Source organism: Artemia sp. Qi Xiang Cuo, chromosome 14 (assembly GCF_049724085.1).
Source record: "Artemia sp. Qi Xiang Cuo chromosome 14, ASM4972408v1, whole genome shotgun sequence".
NCBI classification, from domain to species: domain Eukaryota; kingdom Metazoa; phylum Arthropoda; class Branchiopoda; order Anostraca; family Artemiidae; genus Artemia; species Artemia sp. Qi Xiang Cuo.
Window position 1 is genome coordinate 38,116,797 of NC_142807.1, and position 16,504 is coordinate 38,133,300.

The 16,504-nt window shown below is 36.3% G+C and overlaps 1 protein-coding gene across 4 annotated transcripts in view; it reads right to left on the minus strand.

The window, feature by feature from the left end:
- Positions 1-1,469: 1,469 nt before the first annotated feature.
- LOC148944437 (RRP15-like protein) overlaps positions 1,470-16,504 on the minus strand; it is a 114,066-nt gene continuing 99,031 nt past the window's right edge. For all 4 annotated transcript variants that reach the window (XM_089100443.1, XM_089100442.1, XM_089100440.1 and 1 more), the window contains exons 2-5: positions 12,352-12,812; positions 4,423-4,508; positions 2,209-2,383; positions 1,470-1,639 (exon numbers count right to left, since the gene is read on the minus strand). In XM_089100443.1, coding sequence (XP_088956569.1) covers positions 1,529-1,639; positions 2,209-2,383; positions 4,423-4,508; positions 12,352-12,804 — 825 coding nt within the window. In that variant the 5' untranslated portion in view covers positions 12,805-12,812 and the 3' untranslated portion in view covers positions 1,470-1,528. The remainder of the gene's footprint in view (positions 1,640-2,208; positions 2,384-4,422; positions 4,509-12,351; positions 12,813-16,504) is intronic.

The window sequence follows — 16,504 nt, forward strand, 5'->3', positions numbered from 1 at the left end:
ATATAAAAAAAAGAACTTGACAGCTACAGCAACATTGTGTTTCAGATTGGAAAAAAAATCTAGTATAAACAGAATTGATTTTGTCATTAAAATAAAACAAAAAATGTTAAAGCCTTTCAGAAACCAATACAACCTTAGAGTTTTCAACCGGCACAAGAATTTCTATTTAACAGTTAATTGTGTATATTCGGAAGGATATTCCTTATAAAATTAGGAGTACCAGGATAGTTCAATTGACACATTTGCTACTGGTAAACAAATGCTACAAATGAAGAAAAAAAATAAAAAGGAAAAGACAACAAACAACAGGATGAACTACGCAATGGAACTGTGATGAACTAACATGCTAGGGGCAAATGGTGATTGCCGATTTTAGGTTACAAGCGACTTAAAAAACGACACGATATTGATGTTTAGCAACAAAATTATCACTAATGCCGAACAGAATCTCTAACGCTAATTTTTTTTTTTTTAATGAATTTTGTCGAAGACTAAGCCCCTATATGCTCTTCTTCCAGAGTTACTAATCAGAAGATCATGAGTAGGGACAAAATTGACAGCTCCAACTGGATCACCGAATTTTCTATATATTAAACATAACAGCCTACCTTTTAATAATACTAAAACACAAACCTTTTTTCCCTTACATATATGTCAATTATGTTTCACTTTTGTTGAAAATAGAGCCTTATATGATCTTCTTGGGAAGTTAGTAATCAGAAAAATACGAGTAGAACCCTTTACATAGTCAATAAGCATATCTAGGTGCAATAGAACCTCACTTTAATAATGTTAAAAGATAAACCTATTTCTTTATGAACAGCAAAAATGATTGAAAGATTTCCTTCAATATAAGATAAAAATCCACATCAGTAAAACTGAATAGTATAATATCCACTATTAAAAAACATAGCTTTTACTCATTTTTTCGGTCCTAGGACACTATTATTAAAAGCCCTCCCAGATACATTTTCCTACTGGAATCGCTTGTAATAATACAACCCGCCAAATATTGGATTTTACTTTCATCTAGATGCTAAACATATAAACGGTTAAACATAACATTTTTTGACGACTAAGGTCGTCTACTCGTCACAAAATTGTTGCATCAGTACCAAAACTAGAAACAAATATTCGTAAGTGAATTTTATCAGTAGAATTGGCCTCTGAAATGTTAATTTTTCAAACATGGTAAGCAATTCATTTTCTTAATTTCCCTTTTGAAAAAATATGCTTTAGTCTCTTATGATGTGTGCTTCTATGCCAGGACTGACCAACCTAATATTGCACACGAGTGGAGGAGTTAAGCCCCTCCCCCGTCAAAAATGTTAACATTTCCGAAAATAATAAATTCTACGTTTTCTAGCTTTCTGTAGTTGATTTTTGCTCAAATTTATATCAACAATTTGCTTTTGAATATAGTCATCTTATGTGTACAGTGAGAAAACGCAGAAGATTAAAAAATAAGGCTGTTGTAAAAATTTTAATGGGGCTAAATTGACAAAAATTTGGATAATATAAGATAAAACTAATCTTCATCGCTCTCTATTTTGTTCCAATCTTTCAACCGCTTACCACCTTCCATGAAGTCATCACGCAAAACACCCCAAACTGGTTCGTCTTTCACTTCAATTTTCGGCTGTAAAAGAAAGAAAGTGTAAATTAGGAGCGAAAAAAAAACCCAGAAATAAACACAATTCAGGAAAAGGAAAGAAATAAACAGAATTAAGGAAAGGAAAGGGTAAGTGAGTACGAGATGTCAAAAAACAAAAATGTTGCCAATTATTCATGGCTAACACAAATTCTTAGCATGGAAGAAAAAAAAACGTGACATTACTTCATGTCTGGGTCTCGGTGGAGCCTGAAACAATATTCGAGAAATTGATCACATGGACAAATGAAAGGTTAACTTCAATTATTAAAACATTGGCATCACAACATTTACTTTTATTTTGGAATAAAACACAAATTTGTCAGACACCTGCTTTTAGCTCCAGCCATATTCATCAAAAATGATATAGAACGTTCTTACACATACCATTTTGTCCAGTATAGGTACTATACATTAGTCAAAGTTACATAATATTTTTGCATACAACTTTAACTTGAAAAACTAATAAAATCTGAAAATAGAGAGGTCGAAGATACGGTCCAAAGGTCATGAGCCATTCCCAGTTACAGCAAAGCTCCGCATTAAGAAAAAGTTACCTTTTTGGACGCCAGCTCCTTTGACCCAGCCTTCTGCAAAAGATCGTTAAATCTGTTCTTATCAAGTGATTTCATGACCTTGTCTCTTTTGGTTTCCAAGGAGCCAGCCTCTCTTAACTGAGTTGAGATTGCTTTCTGCTGGATTTTCACTGCATTAAATAGTTGAACAACGCCTCTAGAACAAGAAAAAAAGATAGAGAACAAGAAACTAACATTTTGACTAACTAAACATGAAGAGAATTCGAAAATTTAACCTGCGTCAACAACATATATAGCATTGGAAGAATAAGGTACGAGAGACACAGTCAAGTTACTATAATCTAAGCCAACACTACCGACGATTTATCACCGAATTAGGCTATTTTGTTTTAAAGTAAATAATTTCTAAGACCATACTGGCTAAGCATGACAAAATAAAAAAATTGTCTGGCGAAGAAACAACGAAGAGAATTCCAGCCAGTAATAAAAGATTAGATTGCAAATATTTCAGCCAAGACTCCACCCCCAGAGTAAAAAAAAGATAAAGCCTGTAGGACAAAATTGAAGAGTTGCCCTTTTAACATTCCTTAGAGAAAGCCTCTTATTTTGTAGGTTGTTTTTAAGGTTTGCTTTGTTTTTAATTTCTACTGAGAAGTTTTATCTGCATATTTTACTCTTTACTTCCCTGTTTTGCGCTGAGGACGGTCAAGCAGATTCCTCGGTCGAAATATTTGCGTTCTATTTTTCTATTTATCACTGGCTGGAATTATCCGCATTTTCTCTTCGACAGAAAATTTCTTTAATTTTGCTAGTTTAGGATATCCGCAACATTCGGTGATTATTGTCAAGCATTGGACATCTTGGTCAGATGCCGCCCAGCAATCTGAGACTAACAGAGGTTAAAGATTAAAGGACTCTGGATAATTCTAAGCTACATTTTAACTTTCTTTTTTACCTTAATTGTTAAATATTTAATTTATTTAAGAAGGTTTTTTCTTAAGTTATTTTAGAACACACTCTTAGAAAAATTCTTGGAGCATTCAAATATCACCATCCATTTTCGGGCAGTCACTTTTATTTCAAAACGGAATCAAAAGTCTTGCTTTCCAATCAGGAATTACTGTCTACAACATAATTTTTGTCTAAGGCCACTTTTCCGTATTTATGTTCTAGCAGTTTTATTTTTTCATAAAGATATTCAGCTTTTAACACTTATTTAGAAAAAGCATGATATTCTTGGGACCGTACCTGAGAAAAGAGGAAGATTTGGTCTTATTATCGTTTGTACAATGTTGTTGCAAAATTTTAGTTAAGTCTTATATTCTAAAACTTTCATTTAATAAAACGAAACTTTCTAATTGCGCAATGCTAAAAAAGAGCGAGAGGAGGTCAACTATCGGTTTAATAATGATTTCTTTATTTAGTAGGACACAATACCAGCTACTATGTTAATAACACTACCTTGGCTTCCTTTCAGCGTTAAATAATTAATTCTACATTGCGGGTCTATTCCTGAGGAGTCCATCATCAAATTCAACTCCGTTTCCTACCAGGATACTATAAGCTAGTAATTTGCTCCGTGTAGTCTCCACGGAGTTGTTGCATCACCCGTTTGAAAATTACTTGCCTAGGATGTGCTCCATAGCACAATAGTATTTACTAACAGTAAAAAGCAGCGTCATTGAAAGTCACTATCTACTATTTTCCTTGTTTGTGATTTATTTCGGGGAGTTGACCGAATATAAAAAATATACAAACGAAATCACAAAACACAAAAGATTCTAGGTAAAACAAGCCCCCCTCCCCACCATAGCACCAGTGCCTGTTTATACCATAATCTTGAATTTGGGGTGCACTGCGCTTAACTTAATCGATCAGCTACAAAAAGAAGAACGACGAAAATTTTCTGTCTGTATAATGTGATACTGAAGCTTCCTGCCATCTCAAGCACAACAAGAAAAAATTAGTGGATATACACACTTTGAAATAGCAGAATTAGACATGTCTAAACAAAAAAAAATTTAAAATACAAACGTTAACTAAAACCAAATAAAGAATGTCCTTTGGATCATGTCACTACATTAAATCAAAGGATGGAAATAAAAAATTCGAAAATCCAGGTTTCACAATTTTAGCATAGGACAACTTCCAAGACAATACAAAAATCTCCTTTTCTAAAATGCAGAGATCCAACCCATTCAGGCATAGACCTTAGACACATAAGGCTACACTTACTTTGTAGAAATCCTTGCCAGTTGTTTCTCAGTTTCATTTGTCAGCACTTCCGGTTTAACTCTACCAATTGAATCCCATTCCTTCCTCTGTAATGTAAAAACATTAATAACATCCTAATACTTTTTTGGTCTGAGCCTCGGCTCAGTTGGGTGAGTCTTTCAATAATAACGTGAGTATAGTAACATTTGTTTCAAAATAACATTTAAACTTTGTTCTTATAGAATAAAATGACCAATTTCAAATTACGTTTTCATCAGAATCGTCAGGTAAGGTTACTAAAAAAACGTATTACAGAAGGAAATTGAACAAATGTTAGGAAAAACGCTAAAATTAAATGTCTATGGTTAACAATTGAACCGTATTTGACAAATATATTTTCAAACAACTTTCAAAAGAAATTTATAAACGAAGACATAAATTGTCGAAATTAATCTATTGAGTTTTTCGAATTCTTCTTGCAAAATTAATCTTAATGATGGCTACAAAGTATTAAAACTCTTCTTCCAAAATTATTTTATATAAGGCTGTATTTAATTTAAGTTCAAACAATAACTGGTCAAGGGAGCAAAATTAGGTTTCTAACTGTATTTCTTTCTATGTTGGATACCGTCTGCCAAGCTACAGCCGAATATTACAGGATGTGAGGCATGTGAGGCAGAGAGTGTTGATATACAACATAGACTTGCAGTGTGGGAGTGAGGGTACCTGAATATTTTTCTTTTGATGGAGGGGGAGGCTAACATACATATTTTGAGATAAGTAATCTTAGAAGTAGGATAAATCAGTATATTTCCATACATACCTGTGCAATTAATCCCAACACTCATTAAGGTTTTGGAAGAATGAGTTGAAGAAGGAAGAGAAAAAAAACAGAGCAGAAGAAGATTGGTACCAAAGTTATCAAGAGTCCCATAGGGACAATAAGTCTTCGGTTTTAAAAGAAAAGAAAATGATTTAGTCAAAACACCTCACGCAAGTCGTACGAATTCTCTTGATTTAAACATTCGCTGTAGTTTTCATAACGTGTTTCTTTTGGAGTAGGGTGAACAAAAATGGTCCAGCCAAAATGGAAACGAAACTTTAGTTATAATTCTACACGAGCAATTTTTTGTTCATTGCCATGTCTTTCTTTCAAAGCTGGTTAATTTAATTGACTCACAAACTGTTTTAGAAAAAACTGCTTGAAATGCTTACGACTTTAAGAGATTTTACAACAGAAAATACATCATTTTTTTTAGAATTAGTTATCCTGTTTAAACTGTTCTTTTGGAGTTTCCATGACCAAATCAACAAGTTTAAGTCAATGCAGAGCCAAGACAGAACCATTATAATTAAGATACCTTCTTTGGCTTTGATTGAAGCAAATTTTGAGCATCACGACACTTACTGTCAACTATGAATCTCGTGATGTGAGGGGCTATTTCATTGATTTGAAAGTCTTTGCACACACAAGCACAGTGAAACTTAGGCTATATTATACAGCCTAAATAAAGACACGAAAAGGGTTTGAAGTACCAGTTTCATTCTCTATTCCTCCTCCCTTCAGGACACTGACTAATAATTAACTTGAAATTTTTAGTGCTAGATAATAAAGCATTCATAAGCCTATTTACTGGCCAAATTTGGGCTCAGGAAGGTATTTTCAAGCTCCTCCGTCCTTAATTGTAAGGTCTAGTTGTTTGAAATATGCCATAGTTCGAAAAACACAGATCAAATTTGGCTTTAAGACATTCACCCAGCAATGCCTGCAGCCACATACAAGTAGAATTCAAGACAAAGAAGGAAGAACAAACAATCACTTCATACACGTAGAAAAACAAAAAAAGTGAGTTAATGGAAAACGAGTTAAAAAAAAAATCAAAAGTCTGAGCTTCCAAACACCTTCGCCAACCCTAATTTAGACTTAAGATTTAGACCTGAAAGTTTTGCTCACTGAAAATAAATTTTGTCAAGTTCATGAAAAGGTGGTGTTGAAGATGCAAAAGCGGTTTAGCTAGGAGCTTAACACGCCCTTTAAGATTATAATTTGGGCTGTCAATTTATTCCTGTATTTTCTTTCTAGAATTGAAAGAAAAAAACGTCTTTCAGGACAAAATACGTCTTAGTTAGCCAATTTAAATACTCCAAATTTAATGAAATATCATTTGAAATTCCCAACAACGCTTAAAAATGTTTGATTCTAACCAGTATTTTCAAGTTCCCCCGCTTTATACTCAACGTGGCACCTGTACTTAGCAAATAGCTTGAGTCATCCTTCTGCTGTAATCCAAATCTGAATATACAGTTTTTCTCAACAAATCAAAGCATTGTTGGATATAATTGCCAGACTCCAAAAAATTTCAAACATAAAAAAAACTTGCATTTTCTCCATTGAAAACATAATTATAGACTATTGTATTTTGCAGTTTTGCACTCTATGAATAAACTTGTTTTTACAGCTCTCAATGCTATAAATCTCTTTTTTTATACTTAGAGGTTCCATCTTTAAATTTTACGGCAAATAATACGTTCGTCGACTTTTGGCAATAGATCAACACTTATGTTTCTGCAAACTAACAGACAATTTTTACCGGTAATTGGGATGACAGAAAGACGCCTTTAATACTGATATAGTAAAATTTAAGGAGGTTTTTTTTCTTTTTGAAGGAAGTAAGAAGCCCCTGAGCTAAAGCTTGGTAAATATCTCCTCTGTTTTCAAAACACATATAGGCAAAGATTTCTACACATTTGCAAAGCCCCCTTTCCTTACTTGGATACGCTTTAATTTAAAAGTAATACTTCCCCTTAATTCTTTGAAACCTTCAAACGATTTAGCTATTAGCCCTAGAAATCTTTCTATAGTCTTAAGATACTTTACAATAAATACAGCCTTAGGATTACAAAAATATTCAAGACCTATCAGCCTGATGTACAAAATTATCATGCTTTTACTTATTTTTCTTATTTTTTAGTTCTTCCCCACCAATAACGTTCTATTCATTACAATTCTTTATACCGTTAGACTAAATTGCCTTTTCTACTTATTGATAATAACAAAATGAATCAATAAAAATCCAAAAAAGAAGTCTTTTCAAAGAAAAGCAACGAGCAGCATTAAACCAAAAATGAGTGAAGTCACATAATAATTCAAACCAGGGGCGGATCCAGGATTTTTTTTTTTTAGCGGGGGCGCAAAATATTTTAATCCAATAAACTTGGGAACAAAGAAATACCAGCTATTTAAAGGAAACCTCAACGATTATACGCCGTTGGTAGGTTGTGGAAATGGTCGTAAATTTCAGCTAAATCTGCTGAGGGTTAAAGTTCTATTAAATCTGTCAAAATTTAAATAATGTAAAAATATTGATACATAAAAAAATGAAAAGATGTTCACTCTCTACAAAACATGATATTTAATATGACAATGTGATATTATCCCCAAATCCACCCCTACGTTAGGGGGGGGGGCACCTGGATCCACCACTGATTCAAACTTAAAACGAATACAAATCACTATCAATGAATAAATGAGACCCAAAACGAACAATAGGCAAACTACAGTGGGTAATCAGATTCAACTTAAAACAAACAAAAATTACCACACACAAGAGTAGGGGTAACAACCTCTTTGAAAGGCTAGAGCGTTATCTGGGCTTTACTGAAAAAAAAAAAAAAATCTCTGCATTTTCTCTTTTGTAACGTCAGTAAACCAACAATTGCTGAGACTTCCAGGAATGAATATCATTACGTAATGAGCAACCAGTCTACTTTCATTAGCTCTTCTCTGTACTCTTGGTTAATATGGTGGTTCTATTTCTCTTTTTGTTGTTGTTATTGATATTTTACACATAGAAACCAAACAGTTCAAAATGCATATCATTTTCAATCAACAGCAAATGACCTTCAAGCCTTTTAGAGGTTCTGAGAGGGAGGAAAGGGGACACATAACACCATCCTTATTTGCATACCTTGATTAGCCCCGAGATACAATTTTGTTGTTGCAGTGTTATTGTTGATGGTAAGACATATAAAAACACATTGCTCGACGTAGGAATTATAAAGGGCAAATCATGCTCTGGTCTTTAGAAAGCTTAGAGGGCAGCAGCCCTACTCTGTTTGTTGGGATTTGTGTTCCATTTTAAGTTTAGTTTGATTGTTCATTGTAATTTCTGCTCATTTAGGGTTTCATTAACTCACTGATAATGATTCCTGTTAGTTTTAAGTTTGAATTATTATATGATTTTAATTCTGTCCAGTCATTACTGTCCAGTCATTAATGTCCAGTCATTAGTTTAATGTCACTCATTACTTTTCTTTGAAAAACTTGTTTTTAGGAATTTTTTTTTTTAAATTAATCCCGTTCATTTTTATTAGCATTATTTTTTTTATTGGTTAATAAAAGTAATATCTGTAAAGTTTTTTTTTTCAGTTTTTTGCTTTAGCATTAAGATTTTGGCTTGTTATTTATGTTTTGGACACAATTTTGCAGCAAATTTTAATAATAATTTTACTAGAAAATTTCGTACGGATGGCAGGGGAAATATTATTAAAATGGAATGAAAATCTTCGTAATGTTTGGCCTCCGTACAGGCCTGAAGCCATCTTGATCCACATCCTATTACAGCCTTGAATATGGACAAATTGTCAGCATTTTTTTTTTTTTTTAAGAATCTCATTGTACCTCATTTTGTTTTAACAGCTTATTTCCTTAAATAAATAGATCTTGAGCTCATTTATTGAAAAATTATGTTTTGGCCTTTAAGAAATAAAAATAGGAAATCAACAATCAATGCAATCAGATTTGTTTTCTGATTGAGTGTCACTGGTTTCTGAGATTTTGATTGGGGTTTCATTATGGCCTGGACTTTTAAAGCAGAACAGCACAAAAAAAGAAGAATGCATCATACTAAGACATAGAAAAACATTTTTCTTGTAAAAATTCATTGCCCATAAGAGGCTGCCCTTAGTCCCCCAAATCGAAATTTAAGATCTATTTGTCCCCCCCCCCTGGTCCCATATTCTCTCAGGGATCATGTTTCAACTTGATCCCTTAAGCTGCAAATTTCCGTTCTCGAAAAATTGAAGATAGAGTATTTGAAAACCTGGATGCATAGAGTGCTTTTTGATTTAGCTCAACCCTTTCCCTCAAGCTACAATTCAGCACCCATTTGCCCTGCCCCCATCACTCCCTAGAAATTTCCATATAATACCCAAGCCATTCCCCGACATCACATACGTATACACCTTATTGACAACCTAGGAGCAATGGTACCTTTTGACCTATCTAGTTACCTAACTGGCATAAATTATATGGTAAGCATCATAGGAGTTTATAATTCGAAACATTTTTTATGCTTGAATTGGGGATGGATATTGGTTAACCCTTTGCCCCTCACCAAAACTAAAATTTATTTCCCTTGCACAAACCTCTCCTTTCCTTTTTCTAACAGTGCCTGAAAGTTTCAAACCCATCCCCAAACCCTTCCCAAGATAACAAAGACATGCTGTCCCCTCCCCCAACCAAATAATGAATATACCTGAACTTCAGACACTCCCTCAAAGCCTCAACTCAATCCCTTAGGTGATTTCCAAAACATTGTAAATAATTTGAAAAGCCATATACATATGGAGTCTTCTGATTTAGCCTACTTGGGTATGTGTGATTTTTCCAGAGTATAATCTTTTGAATCTCTAACAGTCTTGGCCTAGGGAGGGATCTGAAAAAGCTCATTCGTGACACAACTAATGAGGAACAAAGGATTTTTTGGCCAATTTTCAGCCACCCCCTCCATACCCCCAACAAAATTTGTGATTTTCTTGGCTCAAAGAATGACCTCCGACAGTTTCAAGCTAATCAGACATCCAGGATCAAGTATGACCCCTTTTCCATTATAAAACTTTGCGTGTAAACATTGTGTAACTTGGATAATTTACGAACCTTATCCCACAGGTTCTGAGGACAGTGTCATCCCTGGAGATACATTTATAAAACTTTTCGACGATTTTGAATAAAATAGCTATCTCGAAATTGATATTCTTACAGGCTGTGGGGGTGTGTAGGAAAAAAGGGCACAAAAGGGAGGCTGGCTGGCCCCCAATCATTTTCGACTCTTAGGAAGGGTAATAGAACGTTTAATCTCCCATTTCAACAACCCATTGCTGTTTTGGGGATATTGAACACATCCCTACATAGTGTCATTTACATAGACGTTGAAGTTTCAACTTAACACCTAATCTGGTCCAAAGTAGCAGATACAATATTTTGACAACCTGGATATACATAGTGTCTTTTCATTTAGTTCAACATCCCCTTCAACACTCCCTGAAAGTTTTAACTTAATACCCTTATCCAGCCATGATAAATTGCAGATGTGCCATTTTGACAACCTTTGATATTGTGTCTTTTGAATTAGTCCAATATCTTCCTCAACATTCCCTGAAAGTTCAGCTTAATACCCTCAGCCATTTCTGAGATATTGCAGATACTCCATTTGGACAACCTACTTACTGATAGTGTCTTTGGATTTAATTAATTATCACCCTCAGCATTCCCTGAGAGTTTCAACTTAATACCCTAAGCTGCTCTTGAGATATTGCAGGTACACCATTTTTACAGCCTGAATATACATAGTGTCGCTAAATTTAAGTCCACACACCCCCCCCAACAGTCCCTGAGAGTTTCAACTTAATACTCATAGCTATTCCCAAGATGTTGCATATATGCCATTTTGATAACCTGGATGCACATAGTGTCTTCTGATTTAGTTCACTATTCCCCTCAGCATTCTCTGTAAGATTCAATTTAATACCCTTGGCCGTTCTCAAACTATTGCAAATATGCTTTTTTTACAACCTGGATGCACATGACATCTTTTGATTTAGTTCAACGGTCCCAGAAAGTTTCAATTTAATACCTTCAGACACCTACAATCGAAATATCCTCCCTTTCAAACTTTAAAACCCACAGTATATGCAAACAAAGGGGAACTTGCATAATTTATGACCCTTGCCCTGGGGTTTGTGCAGGATTATGTTATATCCAAAGGCTTATTTAATGGACCTTTTTACTACTTCCAAGTGGGTATGTTGAGAAATCTGGGGGGGGGGGGAACGGGAAGCGTCGGATGATTTGCCCCCAGCCATCCGTAGCACTCCCGACCAAAGGTAGAAAATCGGGAGACTAGTATCTGTGCTACACAGATCATTGTCTACATACAAACAAAAAGTTTTTGACTATTTAAAAAAAATATGGCCATCTCAAAGTATTGATCAGATGCATTTAGTGTTGAGGAAGAATGGGAAATGTATCAAAAATTGCGTAGGAGGTGAGTTGGTCGCCCTCTAATGACACTTGAGTCTTAAAAAGGCCACACAAATTTACAATAATAATAAACAGAGTTTTTTCCATTGTAAGAATGGTGATGTTTTATCCTGTTTGTTGCTATTCTTTTTTCTTCTCTGTTTCAACTGTACTACGTTTTGTGTGGAAAAGTTGTTTGCTTTATATTTTCGAATTTTTTTGCTGCACTTTAAATGTTCAATATACAAACACTTTTTAACAATTCAGACAAAACAAATAAATATTTAAGTGCAGAACATTAAATTGTGCAAGTTTTACTTTTATGCAGGGTAGAATCTGATTGCAGACCAGTGTAATAGGTGCAACAGAATAAAAACAAAGAATTTATCTTTTTAACTGTGTTCATTTTTGGTATGGGACTAGTATCTAAACTCCCTATGTCTTAGTCTATTGCTATATCATTTTATAATGTCCTATAATTTTATATATAGAGTTACATTATATAATACATAGAAGGACCTGTGCTTATTCTACATATGGTAAAAATAAATTCACAGAAGAAGTCCATCCCAGTCGATTTTTTTTTTTTTTTTTTTTTTTTTTTTTTTTTTTTTTTTTTTTTTTAAATAGAATCATAGTCAAAACCCTACCAGACGTTTGGGTTCACTGTATACTGATTTGTTTTCATCTTCTAATTTCCTTTTCTCTGTTCCAGTTGATTCTTCCGCAATAGCTCCAATATTAGTGTCTTTTTCTTTTTCTAAACGAGTTCTTAATATATCAATATCACGCTTTGCTCTTGAAAGAATTAGAGTCTTTTTGGTCTTTGGCTTTGTAGATGCCAAGACTTTCGAAATTGCATCAGCCCAGCCAGCATTGATGGGATTTCCGTGGTCTTCATTTTCACTCAGTTCACCGTCAGCACTTATCCCTTCTGAGCTACTTTCTTCAAGATCACTTCCTTCCTCGTTTCCACTGTCTATAAAGGTATCTGTTCCTTCCTCTTTGCCACTATCAGATGCTTCATCTGCACTATGAAGTTCTTCTTCCAGAATTTCTTCATCTGACTGACTGCTGAATTCTTCCTCACTCTCAGACGACATTATAGTTTCTGTACAGAAAGAATAATAAAGAAAAAACATTGGCATGCGAACCAGCGATTTTCCAACGTAAAAATTTGCACTTACATAAGGTTCAACATTTGGATAATTTCCAAAACCTTATCAGAAGAAACATATTGAAATTAGTGAAATGTATCCAAAAATGTGCATGTTTGGAATCAAAGGTGCACTTTTTTTTAAATGTCAACACTCTAGGGTATCTATTAGCCCTCCAAAAGGTTTGGACTGAGTACACCCTATGGTCGTCTATAAGCTTTCTTTATTTCAATTTTTGTTGAGAATATTGCTCATCAGTGATGATAGTGATGCAAAAAATAGTGGATGCAAAGTGAAAACAGTTATGATAAAAACAGAATAACAAAGAACCTAGACACTTATTGGTCATACCCCCCTGGAAAAGAAATTACTGTGAAAAACGAACTCATATAAATATACAAGCCTCACCTGTGAATAATTTCCAAAATCTGGATAACTAAGCCAAGACACGTCATCGTTCTCTCCTTATCATTTATTCCCTTGGGAATCAACGTCACGGCTGGCGTGTTTCTGGTGTTTGTTGTTGTTGGATGCTGAATACGGTGAATAAGGCGCTACCACGTTGAAAGTGAAATTCCCTAAAGTCCCAGTGTTGCCACTTGCAGGAGAATCCCACAAAAAAATGGCACCAAAAAAGAGACAACGTGAGAGCCCCGTAAAAGGACAAGATAAGTGCCCGGGATGTGCAAAAAGCCTGGACGAGAACTCGCAAGCCGTCAACTGCGACAAATGTCCTAACTGGTTTTGTATTGAGTGCCTAGGATTAAGTGATGAGCAGTACATCCTGCTAGAGAAAATGAATTGTACAATATCATGTGAATGGAGCTGTTCCCGGTGCATTTTGAACAAGCCTGTGCGCGACATCGACACCCTAACCAAAACCATCCAATCTTTCAAATCAGAGGTGCGAGAAGACATTGCTAGCATAACGACCACAGTCAACAAGGGTCTCAGAGAGATTCACGATGAACTTGCCACAAAATGCAATGTTCTCGAGGTAAAAGCAATTGTTGAATCAGCAATTACCACTCAAGTGACGGGGCTTGCACCAGATGCACTAGATGAACATATACGCTGTACAGTCAGAAGTGAGCAAGACAGGCAGAGATGCAAACTTAACGTCGTCGGATACGGGATTTCCGATCCAAGCAAGTGACGAAGACTTCCTTGCCAAATACTTCCAGGACAACTACAAACTAGCGACCAAAGTCTTCAACGTGAAAAGACTACCAGCCTCGGCCCCCACGGCCGGACAACCACTGCGACACCCACCAGTCCTATTCACGGTGGCCAGCTTCACTGACAAGAAGCTTATCCTGGATGCGTCCTACCAGCGTAAAGACCCGATTCGATTCTATGGCGACAGCTCCAAAGAAGATCGCAACGCTAGAAAAGTCTTGTTGGAAGAGATGAAGAAAAGACAGGCGAACGGAGAAACAGACCTAGTGATAAGAAAGGGCAAAATCACAAAAAACGGTCAAACTCGAGCAATTCCGATGGAGAGCTGCTCGAGCATGCAACAATAACCACTACCTCCAACCGTCTCGTCCCCCTTGTAAATAGTTCATGTGTTAGTGATAATAACGATGTAAACGCAAGTTTGTGTAAATGTATGAACAATGAATTAACAGTTACGTCCCCATGCCCTTCTGCCTCGTCCCTCATTAGCAGCTCTGTGTACCTAAGCTGCAATTCACCCACTTCAACCGAAAGCGATAATATTAGTGAGCAGAATAAAAAGTCGACCAGACACACCCGAAAACTTGTGAACATTATGACGGCAAACGTTGATGTTATCACCAACAACATGCCGGAACTGGCAACAGTGCTCCAACTAAGTCAGATAGACATTGCAACTCTGACAGAAATTTGCCCCAAGAACTCAAGATTTCAACTGACAGAAGACTCAATCTGCCCCTCTGGATACAACATCTTCAGCAATCTGTCTGATCCAAACTGCAGAAGAGGAGTGGCTGTTCTAGCTTCCAAGGAATTCCAGGTAAAAGAAATTTCTGTCCCAAATTCTTACTTACCTTGGATTGAAGCTACATGGGTCTCCCTCTCCCTACCTAACGAATTTTTTGTCCTAAGCTCAATTTACAGGAGCCCCAGCAGCCCTTGCCAGCTGTCCTCTGAAAGAGCAATTGCCGAAATGACGCAATTCATACTATGCAATTACCCAAAGGCAACCCTGCTCATGACAGGGGACTTCAACCTCCCAAACGTGTCTTGGGTAGATGGTCAAGGTATGACCAAGTCAAGCCCTGAACAAAACCCATTAGTACAAGCCCTCTCCGACAGCTTTCTGTACCAAACAGTAACTATGCCCACAAGAATGCGCCCAGGACAAAATCCCTCCATACTGGACCTAGTCATAACGAGTGACCCAGAAAAGGTGATCAACACACACACTCTCAGTCCAATTGGCTCAAGTGACCACATGCCAGTTCTTTCATCTATTCAACTCAACTCCAAACCATCAAAATATACCAAGCAATCCTTGACAAATTACAAGATGATGGTGGAGGAGCTGTTAGATGCTAACCTGGAAACACTTATATCAGAAGATGTCGAAGCCTCATGGCTAACTCTAAAAAAGACCTTACTAGAGAGCAAAGCCAAACACACCAGCGTAACATGGAAAAAGAAACACAAAACTCTACCTTTCCTCACCCCAAAAATCAAGAAACTACGCAACAGGAAGAAAAAACTTTGGGAGAAGTACACGAAACAAAAGACTACAGCTTTGTACGAGCAGTACAAAACTGCAAGGAACCTCCTCAGAAAAGAAACTTGAAAACTGACCTCAAACTACGAAGAACGACTGGCCAAAAACGTTAAGGACAACCCAAAATTATTCTGGAAATACATCTCCCATAAGAAGCCAGGCAGACACTCCGTACCTGACCTGGTAAACAACAACTCTTTATCCTCTTGTTCCTCTGAAAAAGCAAGCCTGCTTAATCAGCAGTTTGCTTCAGTGTTCTCCATGGATGACCCCCACTCAACCCCCCCACCAGCAGAACAGGCTCACAGTCCCTTCCTAATGGTACACTCACCAGTCACAATCAAAGAAGTAACCAAACAGCTTAAGGACATTGATCCCAACAAATCGACAGGACCTGTTGGTCTCAGCCCACAACTGACAAAGGAATTAAGCCCTGCAATATCAGCCCCACTGGTAAAACTATTCAATCTGTTACTGACACAAGGAAAGCTTCAAGGGGACTGGAAGAAGGGAATAGCCATCCCGTTTCACAAGAAGGGTAGCAAAACTTCTGCAGCAAACTACAGACCAGTCAGCCTTACATGTGTGGCATGCAAGGTCATGGAGAAAATCATAAACTAGCGTATCATTAACCATCTTGAGGCCAACTCACTTATCAGCAGGAGTCAGCATGGTTTTCGCTCAAAGAGATCGGTGGACACAAACCTTCTTGAGTCATATAGTCTTGTAACTGACCTACTAGAGAGAGGATTAACTGTGGATATAATATTGTTGGACCTAGCCAAAGCATTTGACAAGGTTTGTCACCGATACCTCATTCACAGGCTACTTACTCTATCTCTTAGTCTACAAGTGGTCAGATGGACTGAGGACTTTCTGAGGGACAGAACACAGCAAGGGAAAGTGATAACCGGACCA